The following is a 19,376-nucleotide window of genomic DNA, read 5'->3' as shown; positions in this document are numbered from 1 at the left end:
AACATTTCTAACCTGGTGTCTTGTTCTCCAGATCAGTGAAGTTGTGCAGGACACGCAGACGTCAGGAAACATGGCCTGTACTACACAGTCCGCCAAAGACTATGTCAGGAGTGCCAGAGTCCACCTCGTGAGAGAATTAAGAAATCTCTCTGTGATTGTGGAGAACTTGTATCAGCAAGGCGTTCTTGGTGATGAAGAGGTCAGCAAAATACAGGCAGAGAAGGATGACTACGATAAAACCAGAAAAATACTGGACTCAGTCACAAACAAAGGGGAAGCTGCCTGCTATGAGTTACTCAAGATTATTGACATGATGAGAAAGAGAACTTTAGAGAGGCCTCCTCTTCATCCTGAGAAAGAGAAGTTTGATCTGCACCACTGGATCAGCTGCTTTTCTTTCAAAGAGGACACACAAACGTCCTCTTTGGATGTAAACTATTTACAAGGTATGTTAGGACAAAATTCTCACTGAAAATTTTGTGACAGTTTTTTAACTGATGATCTTTGATCCGCTGATTCTAAAAAATGCCCCTTTACAAATGTATCTATTTGTGTTCAGGAAAACTACATTTAATTCATTGTGACTTTTTTCCTCACTATTTTTAGGACCAAGTTCGTGCCACAGATATCAGGAAAAGTTAAAGTCAAAAGCCAAAAAGCTGTCAAATGAGTTTTGGACAGCAAGTAAAAACCTGTTTGAAGAAAACAAGAAGCCTGATCTGTCGTACACTTCACTTGTACTAGACACAGAGGAGAGCGTTCCTCCATCTAAAATAAAGAAAGTGAAGAAAAAGAAAGGCAAACTGAGTCACCCTAAAAAGCTGAGGACATACATCCCTGAGGAGAAAGCAGACTTGTCTCCCAGTGACCTGCTGAAAACAGATAGAAACATCCTCTTGGTTGGAAAGCCTGGAATTGGAAAGACAGCACTGACTCATGAAATGCTGAGACTCTGGGCAGAAAGAGAAACCAATGAGCTTAATTACATGTTTTACTTTGACACTAGGAAAACCTCACAGATTATGAATGCCAAAAACTTGGAGGATCTTCTTTTTGGTGTGTTCAGTGAACCAGATGAAGGCAAAGATGAGGTCTTACAGGATATAAAGAGATACTCTGAGAATGTTACAATCATTTTTGATGGACTCACAGATCTCTCTTCATCAGTGGTGGAGAAGCTTCTAAAGAAAGATCTACTTCCTCTTGCAAAGATCATCATAACATGCAGACCAGATGATGAAGATGAAGACTTGTTTTCTGGAGATTTTGACAGAGTGGAGGTGAAAGGCTTTAGTGAGCAGACTATAAAAACATACTTATCTGCAACAGTCGGTGAAGAACAGAAGAAGGTTTTGAGTAACTTGGAGTTGGTAACTCTCTGTCATGTCCCCATGTATGCACTGATGGTGGCTGCCTGCTTTTCATCAGAAGTCTCTCCACAGCCATGTACAATAACTGAGATATACATCAATATGGTTCGTTTATGCCTTCAGATAAACAGCAAAACAAGGAACAAAGATCTAAATTCCTTCATCAGCACCAAGAGAGAAGAAATTCTGTCTCTGGCTGAGGATGCTTTTCTTTCAACTGAAAGAAAAACTGTGAACCTGACAGACCTGCGCTGTGAAGACAGCTGTGTCCTCTCCTTCCTGAAACCTCTTCTCATCAAGGCGGCTCCTACAGAAACAATAACCACATACGCATTTCTCCATTACACAGTGCAGGAGTTCTTTGCAGCTCTGTGGCTCCTGAAGAATCCTGATAAAATCAGGGATGTTCTTCAGCAGTGCCTCACAGAGGAGAAGAAGCACATGAAACATCTGATCCCTTTCATGTGTCGATTGTTGAATGAGAAGAGCCCGAGTTTGATGAAGCATCTGATTCCAGATCAGGACCTGAAGAATACATCTAACTGGTTCTTCAAGGAGCTGATAGACACATTTCTTCCTCGTGTGTGTGAGCAAGCTGAGGCTGATACTGAGGACAGTGGGCTCCATGCTGACATACTGTTCTTATTCCAGTGCGTGTTTGAGTCCCAGAGCCCTGAAGCATGCATCTACCTTCTAGACAAACTGAACTACCATCTTGACCTCAGTGGAAAGAGTCTGGATCCTTACCCTTGCTGTGCTGTGGCCTATGTGCTCACTCAGTCACAGGAAAGGAAAATATGGCTGAACCTTGAAGACGTGATGATATCAGAACAAGGAATGAGACAGCTGTTTGGATGCCTTAAACATGTTGAATGGTATGAATGAACATATTTTAGTAACATGTTACTGATTATGTTAAAGAATGAGAACAATACTGTTGATTAATTTCACAATGAAGTAATGACCTCTTCTTTCAATCATAGGTGTGACCCTCTGCCTCGACAGCTGTGGAAGATTTTCCTTCTCAGTGAGGAGCAGATGAACTTTGTGACCTTACTCAGCCTTGATGGAAATCAGTTACACCTTCCAGTTGAAGGTGAAAAACAGCTGTTTGAAAGAGCTGTGAAAGTGATCCAGAGGATGGATACAAAGGTTAATGTCTGCCTCTACTGGGACAGAGAAACTCCTGCCTGTCAGAGTCTGTGTGAGTCTCTGTTAGAGGCTTTGTTGTTCATCAGCTCACTCAGGTATGAAGCTTTGGAGCTTTGGCTTTTGTATAATCAACCTGCTTGATTTGTATTCAGTCTCTTGATGTTAAAAAAAAATCTCTGTTTTGTGTCTTTTTAAACAACTGTAGAGGACTGTTAAAAGAATGGCAGAACAATGTGATTAGTAGATACACTTCAGGCTGATGCTCATTGTGTTTGTGGGAGACTGAACTTCTAGCTTGTTTTCATTTTTCTGCTCTAGACTCAAAAACATTTGGCACAAAATGTCAAAAACTTTTTGCAGTTTTACTTTGGACGTATTCAGCATGACATTATCCCTGTGTTTTTTTTACCATTGTACAGTCTGAGCTTTGATCTCAATAAGATCAGGTTTTACAGAACATGTAACAGAAAAGTGTTTGATCATCTGAACTTCTGTTTTTCAGCTTCAGAGGTCCAGTTTCATGTAGCCAGGATAAATACCATGGGACACTGGAGAGGGAGCAGAAGAGGCTGCTCATGGATTTATGCGCGAAAGCAGCGCTTCATGATGGACCAAACTTCTACAATGTAGCAAAGACTCTCCTCCCATTGTTTCCTGCTAAAAGTGACTTAAATAATATCCTTCTTGACTTGTTTCAATATGTGAAGAGCAAAGAGTTTTCAGGTGACGATCAAGATCGGAGGCAACTTTTTATGTCACTTCCTGCAGTCTGGTACATAGACCTCTCAGAGAGAAAGACCTCCATCCTCCTGGAAGTGCTGAAACTCCAACCAGAGAAGAAACAAGTGGAGCTGAGAGGCTGGTCTTATGAAAAAAATGAAGTAAAGAAATTACTTACGTGCCTACCTTATATCTCACAGCTCAGGTAAATGTGTTCAGTATCTGTTTTCATTAGCATCCACTCAATCTAATTTTGTGTATCTTCATGAATATTATATTTTTTAATTTTAATCCATATAATTTCAGTGCCGTTCCTCAGTTATCTGAACCTTCAGAAGAAATCAGGTTCTTTGGGAATCTGATCTGTGCAGCAGCAGAGAGAGAACAGCAGAGAGGAGAGAAGATACTGGAGCTGTTATCATCAGTGTGCAGATATAAAGGATTCACTCTGGAAGAGAAATGGTGTGATTTCCTACTGGACCTGTACTCCTATGAGTCTAAAACAGGTCTGAGTGTCCTTCCATCTTTACAGTCAGTTCTTTCAGATCCTGCAGTCTGGTCCATAAACCTCTCAGAGAGAAAGACCTCCATCCTCCTGGAAGTGCTGAAACTCCAACCAGAGAAGAAACAAGTGGAGCTGACAGGCTGCTCACATGAAGAGAGTGAAGTGAGGAGTTTCCTTCAGTGTCTGCCTTATATCTCACAGCTCAGGTACATGGTTATCATTGTTGTGATTTCTGTTTCTCTTGGATTTTGAGTTCTGTATGGAGATTAAAATATTGCAAGCCTCATAAAACAAGACAAAAGATCAAGTTAAAATCTGTTGTGCTGATTTCAGTTTCAAGCCTCAATCATCACAACCCTCTGAAGAAATCAGGTTCTTTGTGAATCTGTTCTGTGCAGCAGCAGAGAGAGAACACCAGACAGGAGAGAAGATACTGCAGCTGTTATCATCAGTGTGCAGATACAAAGGATTCACTCTTAGTGAGAAATGGTGTGATTTCCTATTGTACCTTTTTTCCTATAAGAATCAAACAGGCCTGAGTGTCCTTCCATCATTACAGTCAGTTTTCCAGTCAACTCCTGCAGTCTGGTCCATAAACCTCTCAGAGAGAAAGACCCCCATCCTCCTGGAAGTGCTGAAACTTCAACCAGAGAAGAAACAAGTGAATCTCACAGGCTGCTCACATGAAGAGAGTGAAGTGAGGAGTTTCCTTCAGTGTCTGCCTTATATCTCACAGCTCAGGTAAATTATTATTTTTATGTTGGTTTTCTAATGAGGAAATCCTCAATCTTTTGCAGTGTGTTAGTTGTAGATCAAAATAGAACAGTTCATACTACATTTTACAAATGAAAAACAATAACATGTTTTTAAATCTTCGTGATTTCAGTATTGTGACTACATTATCAGAAGCTCATGAAGAAACCAGGTTCTTTGGGGAACTGTTCAGTGCAGCAGCAGAGAGAGAACAGCAGACAGGAGAGAAGATACTGGAGCTGTTATCATCAGTGTGCAGATACAAAACTTTCCCTATGAAGGAGATATGGTGTGATTTCATAATGGACCTGTGCTATTACAAGACTCAAGCTGGCTTGAGTGTCCTTCCATCATTACAGTCAGTTTTCCAGTCAACTCCTGCAGTCTGGTTCATAAACCTCTCAGAGAGAAAGACCTCCATCCTCCTGGAAGTGCTGAAACTCCAACCAGAGAGGAAACAAGTGAATCTCACAGGCTGCTCACATGAAGAGAGTGAAGTGAGGAGTTTCCTGCAGTGTCTGCCTTATATCTCACAGCTCAGGTAAACTATTGTCTTATTGTGGTGGTTTCTGATTTCACTTAATATTGCAATATTATGTTTCTACATTTAAATTAAAATAATCCAACACATTTTCATGCTGTTTAAGCAAAAGCTTTGCCCTGTTTGGTAAAATCCTTACATTCTGTTTCCTTTTTTATTTTTCAGCGTTGTTACTCAATTAGCAGGTCTTTCAGAAGAAATCAGGTTCTTTGGGAATCTGATCTGTGCCGCAGCAGAGAGAGAACAGCAGACAGGAGAGAAGATACTGGTGCTGTTATTATCAGTGTGCACATACAAAGGATTCACTCTTACAGAAATATGGTGTGATTTCCTGCTGGACCTTTACACCAGTGATTTTCAAATGGCTTTAAGAGTCCTTGGATGGTTACAGTCAGTTTTCCAGTCAACTCCTGCAGTCTGGTCCATAAACCTCTCAGAGAGAAAGACCTCCATCCTCCTGGAAGTGCTGAAACTCCAACCAGAGAAGAAACAAGTGGAGCTGACAGGCTGCTCACATGAAGAGAGTGAAGTGAGGAGTTTCCTGCAGTGTCTGCCTTATATCTCACAGCTCAGGTAAATCAAATGCTATTTTTATTATTTCCATTTAAGTGCCTTGAGGCGACTGTTGTGATTTGGTGCAAGTTAAATAAATTTGAATTGAATTGTCACTGTAGGGGCTGCTTATTTAAATTTATCCACATGCAAATTTATCGGTTTATTTATTAGAAATTCAATTTCTCAGTTTAAAATTTGTATGTCCTTTAGTTAAAACATTGTCACTCATGATTTCTCATGATTGCTCATGATTTCAGTGTTGAGCCTTCAGAAGAAACGAGGGTTCTTAGTGAATCTGTTCTGTGCAGCAGCAGAGAGAGAACAGCAGACAGGAGAGAAGATACTGGAGCTGTTATCATTAGTCTGCACATACCAAGGATTCCCTCTGAAATTGAAATGTTGTGATTTCCTGCTAGATCTGTACTCCCATGTGAAGGACTATGAGACTAAAACAGGTCTGAGTGTCCTTCCAACATTACAGTCAGTTCTTTCAGCTCCTGCAGTCTGGTCCATAAACCTCTCAGAGAGAAAGACCTCCATCCTCCTGGAAGTGCTGAAACTCCAACCAGAGAAGAAACAAGTGGAGCTGACAGGCTGCTCACATGAAGAGAGTGAAGTGCTGAGTTTCCTGCAGTGTCTGCCTTATATCTCACAGCTCAGGTACATGAATTTTACTTTACTCGTATTTATTTATTATTTTTTTTTACCTCTTTCTAAAACCAGAGCATTTATTTATGAGTGTTTCATAATTTCTTTAATTTTTTTTTTTTGGGGGGGGTGCATGCTTTGAGCCACAGTTCTTAGAAATAAAATCGATTCCCATCATTAGGACACTATTTTTAAAAAAAAATCAGATTCAGCCAAGAGAGCTGCAATCAGTGCATCTCTAGTTCTCACCTCAGTCAGTTGTAATTTTAGGGATCCCCTTGTTCCTTTTGGCCAAAGTTTCCAAAAAAAAAAAAATCACTGGGATGAGCAGCTTCTGGTGCAGCCTGTTTATTTAGACATCTTGGTTACACAAAACAGTTACATAGTATAGAATAAGATACACACAGAGAGACAGACTGAAGAGAAGAGAGAAACAAAGAAATGGAGAGAGACAGGGAGAGAAGAAAAAGAGGACCGGAAAGGTCAGAGCAAGAAGTAAGCACATGAGACAAAGAGCGGGCCAACATTTATTGTCATGAACCATCTTGGCAGGCAGGATAGAGGACCCCAACGCAGGATACACAAGGCAGAAGGCTTACTGTAAATTAAAGCTTTATTTGTTGAGTCAAACACAGGAAGCCTGGATGGAATCTAGCAGTAAAAATTTGAAAGACACACTTGAAACTGGACTCGGACGGAGAGGCACACAGCAGGGAAAATCAATGATGAGGATGCAACCACAGGCAGAGAAAAGATGGGACTTAAATATACAAGAGGGCTGATGAGGGGAGTGGAAACAGCCGGGAACACATGTGAGCGAAATAACACAATGATCAGGGGAAGCAAACAGCATAACACGCGCAGGGACCAGAAGATTATCAAAATAAAACAGGAAGTGAGATGAGAAAACAAAGACATGGAGTAGACACAGAACACCTGGAAACACAAGGAACTAGAAATCCAAACATAACTAAACCCCACAACAGAAGAAACCCAGAAAAGATAAATGCAATACAACACAAAGCATAAACCAAACACACTGGGTCAAGAGGACCCAGAACCATGACATTTATATCTTAAAGCTGGGAACTGCCACTTGTCTTTGACCCCCCCCAATTTATATAAAGTCTCAACCCCTGAAACTTGAAGCCCAACCAATCACCTGTTGAGGCTCTGCCAACTCTCGTCCCACATGGGCTAAAGCAGTGGTTCTCAAATCCAGGCCTCATGGCCCAGTGTCCTGCAGGTTTTAGATGTGTCCCTGATTCAACACACCTGAGTCAAATATAGACGTCATTAGCAGGACTCTGGAGAACTTGACTGCATACTGAGAAGGTAATTCAGCCATTTGATTCAGGTGTGTTGGATCAGGGACACATCTAAAACCTGCAGGACACTGGGCCATGAGGCCTGGATTTGAGAACCACTGGGCTAAAGAAACAAACGTCAGCAGGGTTACCTCAATGATTTACAACACCTCTGACAGGTGTCATAATGAAGGATTTTCTTTCAATAAGTCCTCTGCTATGAAAACACCTCTATGACAATCCCCACTTAGCTAGAGTGTATCTCCTTCTAATCTATGTTACAAAAACACAGATGTGGCTGCAGAACTCCACTTTTGCAGCTTATCTGTCATAAGACTTACTAAAATATAACCTGGGGTTACAAAAGTCATGTGAACCAGAGATGTTCCTGCATCCCATCAAGGCCTCAAGCATATATAAGTAATAGATATTAGAAGGCCTTACCTTTACCCCAGTAACCTTAACATACTCAATGTTAATTAATCCAGCCTGTGTGACTAATATACTTCAATATGTGATATAAAATTACTAACAGTAAATACCAATATAAAAGTGATAAAAATTCCATCACCTCCACACAGTAATGTAACAGGTCTGTTTTATCATGTTTACTCCTCTACAGTTTGTTACTCTGTCTATGCACATCCACATCTCTGGGATGAACCAGGAAATCCCTGCATCATATAATAGTCACGTAACAGTTTATGCATAAATGGTAACGTACATCTCTATAGCACAACTGACATCATAACAAATGTTTAATTTTCCTTCCAGTTTCTCGCCTTCATTTTTACCCTCAACTCAAAACAAGTTCATGTTGGAAGAGAAAGAACAGCAACCAGGAGAGAAGATACTGGAGCTGTTATCATCAGTGTGCAGATATCAAACATTCCCTTTCAATTACATATTCATGGCTAATAACAATGACAGGGAATTTCAGTGTAATTTCCTGTTGGATCTGTGCTCCCATGTGAAGGACTATGAGACTAAACAGGTCTGAGTGTCCTTCCATCATTACAGTCAGTCTTTCAGCTCCTGCAGTCTGGTCCATAAACCTCTCAGAGAGAAAGACCTCCATCCTCCTGGAAGTGCTGAAACTCCAACCAGAGAAGAAACAAGTGAATCTCACAGGCTGCTCACATGAAGAGAGTGAAGTGAGGAGTTTCCTGCTGTGTCTGCCTTATATCTCACAGCTCAGGTAAATGAAATGTTATTTACATGATTAACTACATAAGAAAAAACATGCCCTGAATAAATTGATGCAATATGTAAATTTAAATCTGTACAATTTGAATACTAGATGTTGAATGTTGTTAGTACATATGCTCCACAAGTTGGATGCCAGTTAGAAGTGAAAGTGTAACTCTGCAGTAAGTGGATGAAGTGGTAGAGAGTGTCCACAGGGAGGAGAGATTGGTGATTGGAAGCAGACTTTAATGGACGTTAAAGACCATACAATACTAGAAAGAAATCCCAACCATCAGATGACACCCCCCACCCCCGCACCCCATGAGCAAGCACTTGGTGACAGTGGGAAGGAAAATCTCCCTTTTAACAGGACGAAACCTTGGGCAGAACCAGGCTCAGGGAGGGTAAGCCATCTGCTGTGACCATGGGGGTGAGGGGAAAAGAGGGGTGAGAAACAAAGAGAGATGGACAAGACTCACTATGGGAGAGAGAGAGCCAGAGCTGCATAATTACTACTGATTAAATGCAGAATGGTGGATAAACACTCACAAGAAGAAACACTCAGTGCATCATGGAACCCCCCAGCAGCCTAAACCTGTTTCTGTAATCGTCCATAGTTCTTGGACCCTGAGTTTTGAGTTATTGTGGCATTAATGTTGTTAATGTTAGTTTGTGAGTATTTAGTTTGTTTCATGCTTTGAGGTTAGAAATTTTGTCTCTTGTTTGTGTCACTTTATGGATCTGGTATACACTGTAAACACGGATAAATTGAATCTACTTAAAAAAACCAAGGTAACTCGTTGCCTTAAATTTTTAGTAATGAAACAGTTCATTTAACTCAGCCTGTTAAGTAAGCACTACTCCCATATCCAATTGAACTAAATTTTATGTTCTAATTGACCAAACTTACCTTTTATAGTTCATGAAAAAATAAAATGTCTTTTGATCAATCATTTCCCCCTATCCTTTTCATGGTTGTGTGGGGGGGTGGTGGGGGCTGGAGCCTATCCCAGCTGACAAGGCAGTAAGATGCAGGGTACACCCCGTACAGGTCACCAGCCTGTTGCAGGGCTGACACAGACAACCATTCACACCTGTGGGCAATTTAGAGAGACCAATTAACCTAACCCCAGTAACTGCATGTCTTCAGATTGTGGGAGGAAACCCATACAGACACAGGAGAACATGCAAACTACACACAGCAAGAGTCCCAGGCTAAGGTGGAATTGAACCCAGACTATCAGATAGCTATTCTAGCTGTGAAGTAGCAGTGCTAACCACCACGCCACCATGCTGCCCAGCAGCACAAATATTTTTTACAGTGTTGAACTGTGTCTGTTTAAATTTGAATCAGAATCAGAATCAGAATCTTTATTGTCATTGTACACAGAAGTTGCACAACGAAATTTAAAATGCATTCCTTTCTAGGTGCCTCAGACAATAAATAATAAAATAATAAAAATATGAGTGATAAAAATGATTACTAAAATACAGTGCACAATAGTAAATTAAGATGAATCTAGCCCCAATACACACACCAACGCACGCACACAGTCAGCACTACCACCCCACATCACTGTCCAAACCACACAGAGTTCAGTTCAATGATAGCCCTGGCATAAAAGCTGTTCCTCAGTCTGTTTGTTCTGGCCTTCATTGTCCTGAAACGTCTGCCTGATGGCAGTAGCTGAAACAAGGAGTGTCCAGGGTGTGAGGGGTCCTGGAGGATGTTCTGTGCCCTCCTCTGGCAGCGGGCATTGAACAGTTCCTGGAGGGAGGGCAGGGGACAGCCTATGATCTTTTGAGCCGTGTTGATGATTCGCTGAGTGTTTTCCTGTCTGCTGCTGTGCAGCTGTTGAACCACACGCACAGAAGTAGGTCAGGATGCTCTCTACACAGCAACGGTAGAAGGACACCAGCAGATTCTGGGTCAGATAGTTGCTCCTAAGAACCCTCAGGAAATGCAGTCTCTGTTGGGCCTTCCTGTAAATGCTGGTCGTATTGATACTCCAGGTCAATCATCCTGCAGATGTACTCCCAGGAACCTAAAATCTGAAACCAGCTCCACTTCATCCCCCTCGATGAACAGAGGTTGAATGACATGTGTTGTCCTCCTAAAGTCTACTACCATCTCCTTTGTCTTAGTGGTGTTCAGGATCAAGTTATTCTCACTGCACCACCTTGACAGCTGGTAAATAAACATGATAAAACTCAGCCCTGCTGAATGCTGGTACATTAACATTTACAAATAACATTCGTCCATGGAACAATAAAAAAATTATACGAGAAAGCGTTGTGAACAAAAACCAAACAAAAACACCAAATGTCTTCGAGTCCAAACCGTGAGAGGCCTGGGCCAAGCTGGAATTGAACCCAGACCTCCCAGATTTTTGTAAAACTTGTGTTAAACTTGATGATATTAGGTTGTTTGAACTCAAACACATGATTACAATAAGATAGACCATCAAAAAGTACAGTCTAATCAGCATTAACAAGTAATGTTCACATTCTAGGTAATTTTAAGTAATATGAACTCAGTATTTTTAAGTGGACTCAGAATCTGGGTTTACAGTGTATTCCAATGATTTTCAGTTCTCTTTAGTCTTAGTTCTGTTTACATGCAGGTTACTTCTTGTTAGTTTTTAGTCAGTTCCCCAGGATGTTTCTAATGAAGTCAGTTACTGGATGAACACTGGATGAAGAAGGTGTCCCAGCCTTGTCTGCTTTTGTCCTTTGTCTTTCCATGTTCTCCACAGTCTAGTCCTTCTGTCCTCTGTTCTTTGTCAGATTAACTCCTGTTTGATGTTTAATGTGGTAACTGTTATTTTCTGTAGCTTGTGTTGTGTTTTTTCCCTTGTGCTTTTGAGTTTTGTTATTTGGTGCTTTAGTCCTTTGCCTGGCCTTTGTTGTTAGTTAGTTAGTTAGTTGCCAAACTGGATAAAGAGTAGAAAATGGATGAATGAGCTTTTGCCAAAAAGAGGTCGTATTGCCATTACATTTAAACTCTTCATTTTGATTTCAGAGGAAATCATTTTACTCTGTACATCATTGTAGTTATTGAACTTTTAAAGTTGCTTGGTGCCTTGAAATCTGATGTTTCATATACATGTGTGACCAGTGAGTCTTTATTAAATTCTATGGTCTCAATTGTGTAGATTCAGCAAATAAACAGAAAATAAACTAAAGCTGTTAATTTTACTTTTTGAAAGAGCTAATATTGCATTATGATTAGAATTAATTTATTTTGCCCTTTTTTTAATTCAGTGAGATGTTAAGAAGTCGGTTTACCTGCCTCATTAAAGGTCATCATGTGATTGAATAAACAAATCAGAGAAGTGTGAGAGAGCACACTGATTTCATTACAAATATTGACCTGCAACAGATTTGAATGATGTCACAGTTTTCTGTCTATATGAGAACAATTAACTAATGATTAATAAGAATAAAAACGCCATGATAGAACCTCATCATAAAACATGAAAGTACTTAATATAAAATCTAAAACTAAAACTAGAAGTATTTTTTTAATATCTCAAATATTTTTATAAAATATCTTCAACATCTTATTCCTGGCCATGATAAAAAAAAGTTGTAACAGCTCTGCTGTGAGCTACAAATGACGATTTCAGACAGCAGAGTGTCTTCATCTGTAGGATAAGTTTGATTTACACATGTGTGATGTCAGCAGCAGGTGAAGCTGCTGTTGTCCAAGATATGAAGTGTAGATGTTGTTGTTCCACTCTGTGTGTTTCTATATTGTTGATATTTAGTGTTTGACTCTCTAAAGTCAGACAGCAAATAAAATGACAGTTACAGTTCAGTACGCAGTGATTTCACACACAGGATTAGTGTTTGTGTTGTGAGTCAGTAACAGTCTAAAAACAATGTTCAGCTGCTCTGATGGAAGATGGTTTTAAAATGGACTTTCATTATATACAGGACACACATGGGCAAGATGGAGTCCATCAGTAGTGTGTGGTTGTGTTTATGCAGCTGAGATCAAATAATCACTAAATGTTTCCTTCTTATTGTTCCAGTGTTGATCCTCAGAGGTCAGATCTTCATGAAGCAGTCAGGATCACTGTGAATCTGTTCTGTGCAGCAGCAGAGAGAGAACAGCAGACAGGAGAGAAGATACTGGAGCTGTTATCATCAGTGTGCACATATCAAACATTCCCTGTTGAGGACAGATACCTATATGATCACTATCAGAGTGATTTCCTGCTGGATCTGTACTCCCATGTGAAGGACTGTGAGACTAAAACAGGCCTGAGTGTCCTTCCATCATTACGGTCAGTTCTTTCAGCTCCTGCAGTCTGGTTCATAAACCTCTCAGAGAGAAAGACCTCCATCCTCCTGGAAGTGCTGAAACTCCAACCAGAGAAGAAACAAGTGGAGCTGACAGACTGCTCACATGAAGAGAGTGAAGTGAGGAGTTTCCTTCATTGTCTGCCTTATATCTCACAGCTCAGGTACATGAGTTCTACTTTACATGATAAATTCAGTTAAAGAATAAAATATATAAAATAATTTATGGAAATATTTAAACCCAGTAAATTCTAATACAATTGCACAATTTAAAATATTCATGTGATATTTCCTTGTCAAGAGTAATCATCACATTAAATGTAGTTTTCCTCCATTTCAGAGGGAAACTCTGCACCCTGTGCATCACTGTATTCATTTGACTTTTTAGATACTTGTTGATTTTATAAACATGTATGATTATTTAAAAAAAAAAATTAGAAAACAGATGTTTACTGTTTTTCTGTTTACCTGCAACAGTTTGTAAACACGTGACAGTCTTCTGTCTGTATGAGAACAATGAAATAATGCTTAATAAGAATAAGAACAGCAACAATATCATCAACTTTAAATAAAACATCAATGATCTGCTGGTGCACAAAGAGCTGAACAATGAAGCAGGTTCATCATATTCAGGCTTTCTTTGTGTTAGCTGGCGTGACTAAACCTAAACGCCAGTCAGAGGTTACGGGTGAGTTAAAAGCTTTCTGCTTCAGTCTCTGTCCACACTCACAAAAAAGGGGGAGTTTGATCTGCTATTTCTTCCACACAAAATGGACACACTGAATGCTGCCTTCATCACTCAGAAACATGATCACATGAATGATGATAAAGATCTATGAAGAACCTGCATCTATGACAACAAAAGCAACACTGTTGCTGCAACTGAGACAACAGAGCAATGCTGGTAACAATCATTAACCTTGTGAATTGATGAATGAATATATTTCTGTTACTGCTCTGTGCTGCAGTTTGTTTCTAAGCTGACAGCTGCACGTTAGAGCTCTGACACTTTAACCTTGATGCATTTAAACATTAAAGGTTACTCAGTGCATTCAGGTCTGACACATCATCTAATGAAGGAGACGAGGAAATCACTTTAGTTTCTCAGCAGATCAAAGTGAAATTAATGTTATTGGAGGGATATTCTCAGTGATAACTGGACTAATAACAGACTGATGTTTGGCAGCAGATCAGGCTCCCAGATCTGTTTCACACTGCATCACCAACTGAATACATGTAAACCTCTGTGACAATGAGGCTCACAGACTGCTGCTGTAACTTTACAGCTGGGCTTCATTCAGTGCTGTTAGTTAGACTGATTGAGCTCAACAGGTTGCAGATATAACACACACTGATTCAGCAGAGACTCTCCATCACACTCAGAGCAGACTGTAAATAAAAGGGAAAATGTGGCACTTACAGCTGATTTTAACCTGAAACTCTGAACATCACCTGATCCAGACCAGGCTCTGTGTGCAGCATCAGTTACCATGGTGATCTAACCAGGTGAAAAGAGTACTAGTTTGGTGACACTGAAAACTTTTACTGTAGGATCAACATAGTTCACTAACCCATCAATTTGTTTGTGTTCAGTCACTCTGCTGGATCAGGAAACATACTTTTCACTTTGATCTTAAAGCAGTTCTGGAAGAAAATTAATCAAAATCTAAATTAATTAGTTACTCAGTAAATACATTTTAATTAGTTAAAGTAATTATCACATTTAAATGGCTGCTTTGTTCCATTTAAAATTTTAGTGATGATGATGATGAAAGTTGTAGCAGCTCTACTGTGAGGAACAAATGAAGAGTTCAGACAGCAGAGTCTTCACATCTGTGTCTCCACCTGTAGAATAAGTGTGATTTGCACGTGTGTGATGTCAGCAGCAGGTGAAGCTGCTGTTGTCCAAGATATGAAGTGTAGATGTTTTTGTTCCAATCTGTGTGTTTCTATATTGTTGATATTTAGTGTTTGACTCTCTAAAGTCAGACAGCAAATAAAATGACAGTTACAGTTCAGTACACAGTGATTTCACACACAGGATTAGTGTTTGTGTTGTGAGTCAGTAACAGTCTAAAAACAATGTTCAGCTGCTCTGATGGAAGATGGCTTTAAAATGGACTTTCATTATATACAGGACACACATGGGCAAGATGGAGTCCATCAGTAGTGTGTGGTTGTGTTTATGCAGCTGAGATCAAATCATCACTAAATGTTTCGTTCTTATTGTTCCAGTGTTGATCCTGAGAGGTCAGATGAAGAAATCAGGTTCATTGGGAATCTGTTCTGTGCAGCAGCAGAGAGAGAACAGCAGACAGGAGAGAAGATATTGGAGCTGTTATCATCAGTGTGCACATATCAAACATTCCCTGTTAATGAGAAATACATGGATGATGAATATCAGTGTGATATCCTGCTGGATCTGTACTCCCATCTGAAGGGCTGTGAGACTAAAACAGGTCTGAGTGTCCTTCCATCATTACAGTCAGTTTTCCAGTCAACTCCTGCAGTCTGGTCCATAAACCTCTCAGAGAGAAAGACCTCCATCCTCCTGGAAGTGCTGAAACTCCAACCAGAGAAGAAACAAGTGGAGCTGACAGGCTGCTCACATGAAGAGAGTGAAGTGAGGAGTTTCCTTCAGTGTCTGCCTTATATCTCACAGCTCAGGTAAATCAAATGCTATTTTTATTATTTCCATTTAAGTGCCTTGAGGCGACTGTTGTGATTTGGTGCAAGTTAAATAAATTTGAATTGAATTGTCACTGTAGGGGCTGCTTATTTAAATTTATCCACATGCAAATTTATCGGTTTATTTATTAGAAATTCAATTTCTCAGTTTAAAATTTGTATGTCCTTTAGTTAAAACATTGTCACTCATGATTTCTCATGATTGCTCATGATTTCAGTGTTGAGCCTTCAGAAGAAACGAGGTTCTTAGTGAATCTGTTCTGTGCAGCAGCAGAGAGAGAACAGCAGACAGGAGAGAAGATACTGGAGCTGTTATCATTAGTCTGCACATACCAAGGATTCCCTCTGAAATTGAAATGTTGTGATTTCCTGCTAGATCTGTACTCCCATGTGAAGGACTATGAGACTAAAACAGGTCTGAGTGTCCTTCCAACATTACAGTCAGTTCTTTCAGCTCCTGCAGACTGGTCCATAAACCTCTCAGAGAGAAAGACCTCCATCCTCCTGGAAGTGCTGAAACTCCAACCAGAGAAGAAACAAGTGGAGCTGACTGGCTGCTCACATGAAGAGAGTGAAGTGCTGAGTTTCCTGCAGTGTCTGCCTTATATCTCACAGCTCAGGTAAATATGTTTTCCTTTACATGTTTCACAGTTAATTCCTGATATCAGTTTACTCTTTAGATTATGAATTTACACCATCTTAGTCTCTGGAGCTTGAAAAAGGCGACTGGACTTCTTTTTGTTTCTTGAAGACGTTTCACCTCTCATCCGAAAGGCTTCTTCAGTTCTCAACCAAATGGTGGAGAGACCCAGGTATTTAAACCCCTGTGGGCGTAGTCCCCTGGAGGTGGTTATGACCCTCTATTGATCATGTGCGTGAACACATGTGCCCAGGTGTGAAGGGGGCGTGGGTCATATTTAATCAGTGGTTTCAGTTGAAACCAATTTAGGACTCCGCTCCATTGTTTCCTGTGGCCTATTGAGGTCACTGGAACAAAGGTGTGAATGGGGGTTGAGACGTCTGGGAAGGGAGCTCAGGACAGCACTGTAAGCGGGGGAAAGTTGGTGACGTAATCCACCTCCTCTGTTCAATGATGGTTGTTCACAGTGGACATAGATGGCTTCTTTCACTCCTCTTTCAAACCATCTGTTTTCCCTGTCCAAAATGTGAACATTGGCATCCTCAAAAGAGTGCCCTTTTTCCTTCAGATGCAGATGTACTGCTGAATCTTGTCCTGTCGAGGTGGCTCTTCTATGTTGTGCCATTCGTTTGTGAAGAGGCTGTTTGGTTTCACCAATGTAGAGGTCCGAGCACTCTTCACTGCACTGAACAGCATACACTACATCGCTGATCTTGTGTTTGGCGGGTTTGTCCTTGGGATGAACCAGTTTTTGTCTTAGGGTGTGACTTGGTTTGAAGTATACTGAGATGTCATGCTTGGAGAAAATTCTTCTGAGTTTCTCTGACAAGCCTGACACATATGGGATAACAATGTTGTTCCTCTTGTCCTTCCTATTCTCTGTAGATTGTGTTTGGCCTTCATTCCTGTGCATCTTAGCTGATTTGACGAAGGCCCAGTTGGGGTAACCGCATGTTTTGAGGGCTTTCTTAATGTGTGTGTGTTCCTTATGCTTCCCTTCTGCCTTAGAGGGAACACTTTCCGCACGGTGTTGTAGGGTCCTGATCACCCCAAGTTTGTGTTCCAGAGGGTGGTGGGAGTCAAAGAGGAGATACTGGTCTGTGTGTGTGGGCTTCCGGTAAACTTCAATGTTGAGGCTTCCATCTTCCTCGATAAGCACCGCACAGTCCAGGAATGGTAACTTGTTATCTCTGGTGTCCTCCCTGGTAAAACGTATGTATTTATCCACTGAGTTAATGTGACGAGTGAAGGCTTCTACTTCTTGGGTTTTGATGCTGTTCAGTGCAGTGAAGAGTGCTCGGACCTCTACATTGGTGAAACCAAACAGCCTCTTCACAAGCGAATGGCACAACATAGAAGAGCCACCTCGACAGGACAAGATTCAGCAGTACATCTGCATCTGAAGGAAAAAGGGCACTCTTTTGAGGATGCCAACGTTCACATTTTGGACAGGGAAAACAGATGGTTTGAAAGAGGAGTGAAAGAAGCCATCTATGTCCACTGTGAACAACCATCATTGAACAGAGGAGGTGGATTACGTCACCAACTTTCCCCCGCTTACAGTGCTGTCCTGAGCTCCCTTCCCAGACGTCTCAACCCCCATTCACACCTTTGTTCCAGTGACCTCAATAGGCCACAGGAAACAATAGAGCGGAGTCCTAAATTGGTTTCAACTGAAACCACTGATTAAATATGACCCACGCCCCCTTCACACCTGGGCACATGTGTTCACGCACATGATCAATAGAGGGTCATAACCACCTCCAGGGGACTACGCCCACAGGGGTTTAAATACCTGGGTCTCTCCACCATTTGGTTGAGAACTGAAGAAGCCTTTCGGATGAGAGGTGAAACGTCTTCAAGAAACAAAAAGAAGTCCAGTCGCCTTTTTCAAGCTCCAGAGACTACTATGACCTGGATGACTGAGACTCTACACAGACTTACACCATCTTACAACACATTTTCTGAGGTGAAAATAATGTAATTTTATTGTCTACATACATACACGTAATGATGTAGAGATTTAATGATTGGTTACTGTTTTTGTCTTCACTCCATGCACAGTGTACTTATGTGTAACTAACCTTAGAAGTCATGTTGGGTAGAGAGATAACAGAAAAGATTAATTCTCCTGTTTACAGTGAAAAATTCTTTATCAAGGCTCATGTAACTTGGGCTGATGTTAGTTTTCTGCATACTCAGTAAAAAAGAACTTGTTACTTATCTGCAATACATTTGAACAAGCATTAGCACTGAAAGTAGTAGACACCATCACCTGTGTGTAGATATCACTGACATGGATGGATGGATGAGCACACGTTGCCTGGAATGGAGACCAGTGAGTCAGTCTGACATATTTCCATTTCAGGGCCGTCCACTTTACGCTTATTTTATGCTTGGGTGGGGGCAGCACAAAGGCATTCTGTGGTTATTCACGGACCTCTCATCTACCCGAAGAGAGTGTTTGTTGTCTGATGGAGGCAGTATCAAATAAATGTGGTTCGGCTGGTCTGTGGGTCACTCTTGCTTGTGCTGTTGGTTCATCAGCCAGACTTGTAAAACAGTGGAGTTATAAGATACAATGAGCTGAAGTGAAACCGAGTGTTAAAAACAAGGAAACATGACTGCAGTCACTGTCTGTGCTTTTTATGTTGTATTTATGATGTGTTATTTTTCTCACATTTCTCTCGGGTGAACTCCGCTGTCGCCCTCTTCCCTGTCCTGGCCCACTTGTCACCCACTCAGCATTCAATCGATGCACAGGTCATCCATGTCCAGCAACATGTAGTTTGGATTTTGGAGGACTATAGGGGGCGTTTATTTGGAGTGAGTGAAAACTCCTCTGCCTCTGTTGTCCGTATGGAAATCCATATGCAGATGGACATTATCACAGGACCATAAATTCCACATTATCCATGCACATCACATAATTTGTGAGACAATAATGTTACAGTCACATGCTGTTAGTGTGGAAGTTCTTCACTGCAAGTATATATATATA

General features: G+C 40.8%; 2 protein-coding genes and 1 long non-coding RNA gene across 3 annotated transcripts in view; all 3 read left to right on the top strand.

Moving 5' to 3' along the window:
- The window catches only part of LOC115798040 (uncharacterized), a 63,771-nt gene that overhangs the window by 9,387 nt on the left and 35,008 nt on the right, over positions 1–19,376 (top strand). The window contains exons 2-6 of the mRNA XM_030754713.1: positions 32–446; positions 607–2,245; positions 2,354–2,617; positions 3,025–3,257; positions 5,425–5,614. Coding sequence (XP_030610573.1) covers positions 71–446; positions 607–2,245; positions 2,354–2,617; positions 3,025–3,257; positions 5,425–5,614 — 2,702 coding nt within the window. The 5' untranslated portion in view covers positions 32–70. The remainder of the gene's footprint in view (positions 1–31; positions 447–606; positions 2,246–2,353; positions 2,618–3,024; positions 3,258–5,424; positions 5,615–19,376) is intronic.
- LOC115798062 (uncharacterized) lies at positions 4,345–5,402 on the top strand. The gene is made up of 3 exons (XR_004021473.1): positions 4,345–4,488; positions 4,634–5,041; positions 5,207–5,402. It is a non-coding gene; the product is annotated as an uncharacterized LOC115798062 (long non-coding RNA).
- The window catches only part of LOC115797956 (uncharacterized), a 32,348-nt gene continuing 18,932 nt past the window's right edge, over positions 5,961–19,376 (top strand). The window contains exons 1-5 of the mRNA XM_030754568.1: positions 5,961–6,256; positions 8,326–8,749; positions 12,777–13,211; positions 15,283–15,714; positions 15,954–16,355. Of these exons, the coding sequence (XP_030610428.1) occupies positions 8,532–8,749; positions 12,777–13,211; positions 15,283–15,714; positions 15,954–16,355 (1,487 nt within the window). The 5' untranslated portion in view covers positions 5,961–6,256; positions 8,326–8,531. The remainder of the gene's footprint in view (positions 6,257–8,325; positions 8,750–12,776; positions 13,212–15,282; positions 15,715–15,953; positions 16,356–19,376) is intronic.

This window comes from Archocentrus centrarchus, chromosome 2, assembly GCF_007364275.1.
Source record: "Archocentrus centrarchus isolate MPI-CPG fArcCen1 chromosome 2, fArcCen1, whole genome shotgun sequence".
Taxonomy (NCBI): domain Eukaryota; kingdom Metazoa; phylum Chordata; class Actinopteri; order Cichliformes; family Cichlidae; genus Archocentrus; species Archocentrus centrarchus.
This window is presented reverse-complemented; position numbering and strand designations above follow the sequence as displayed.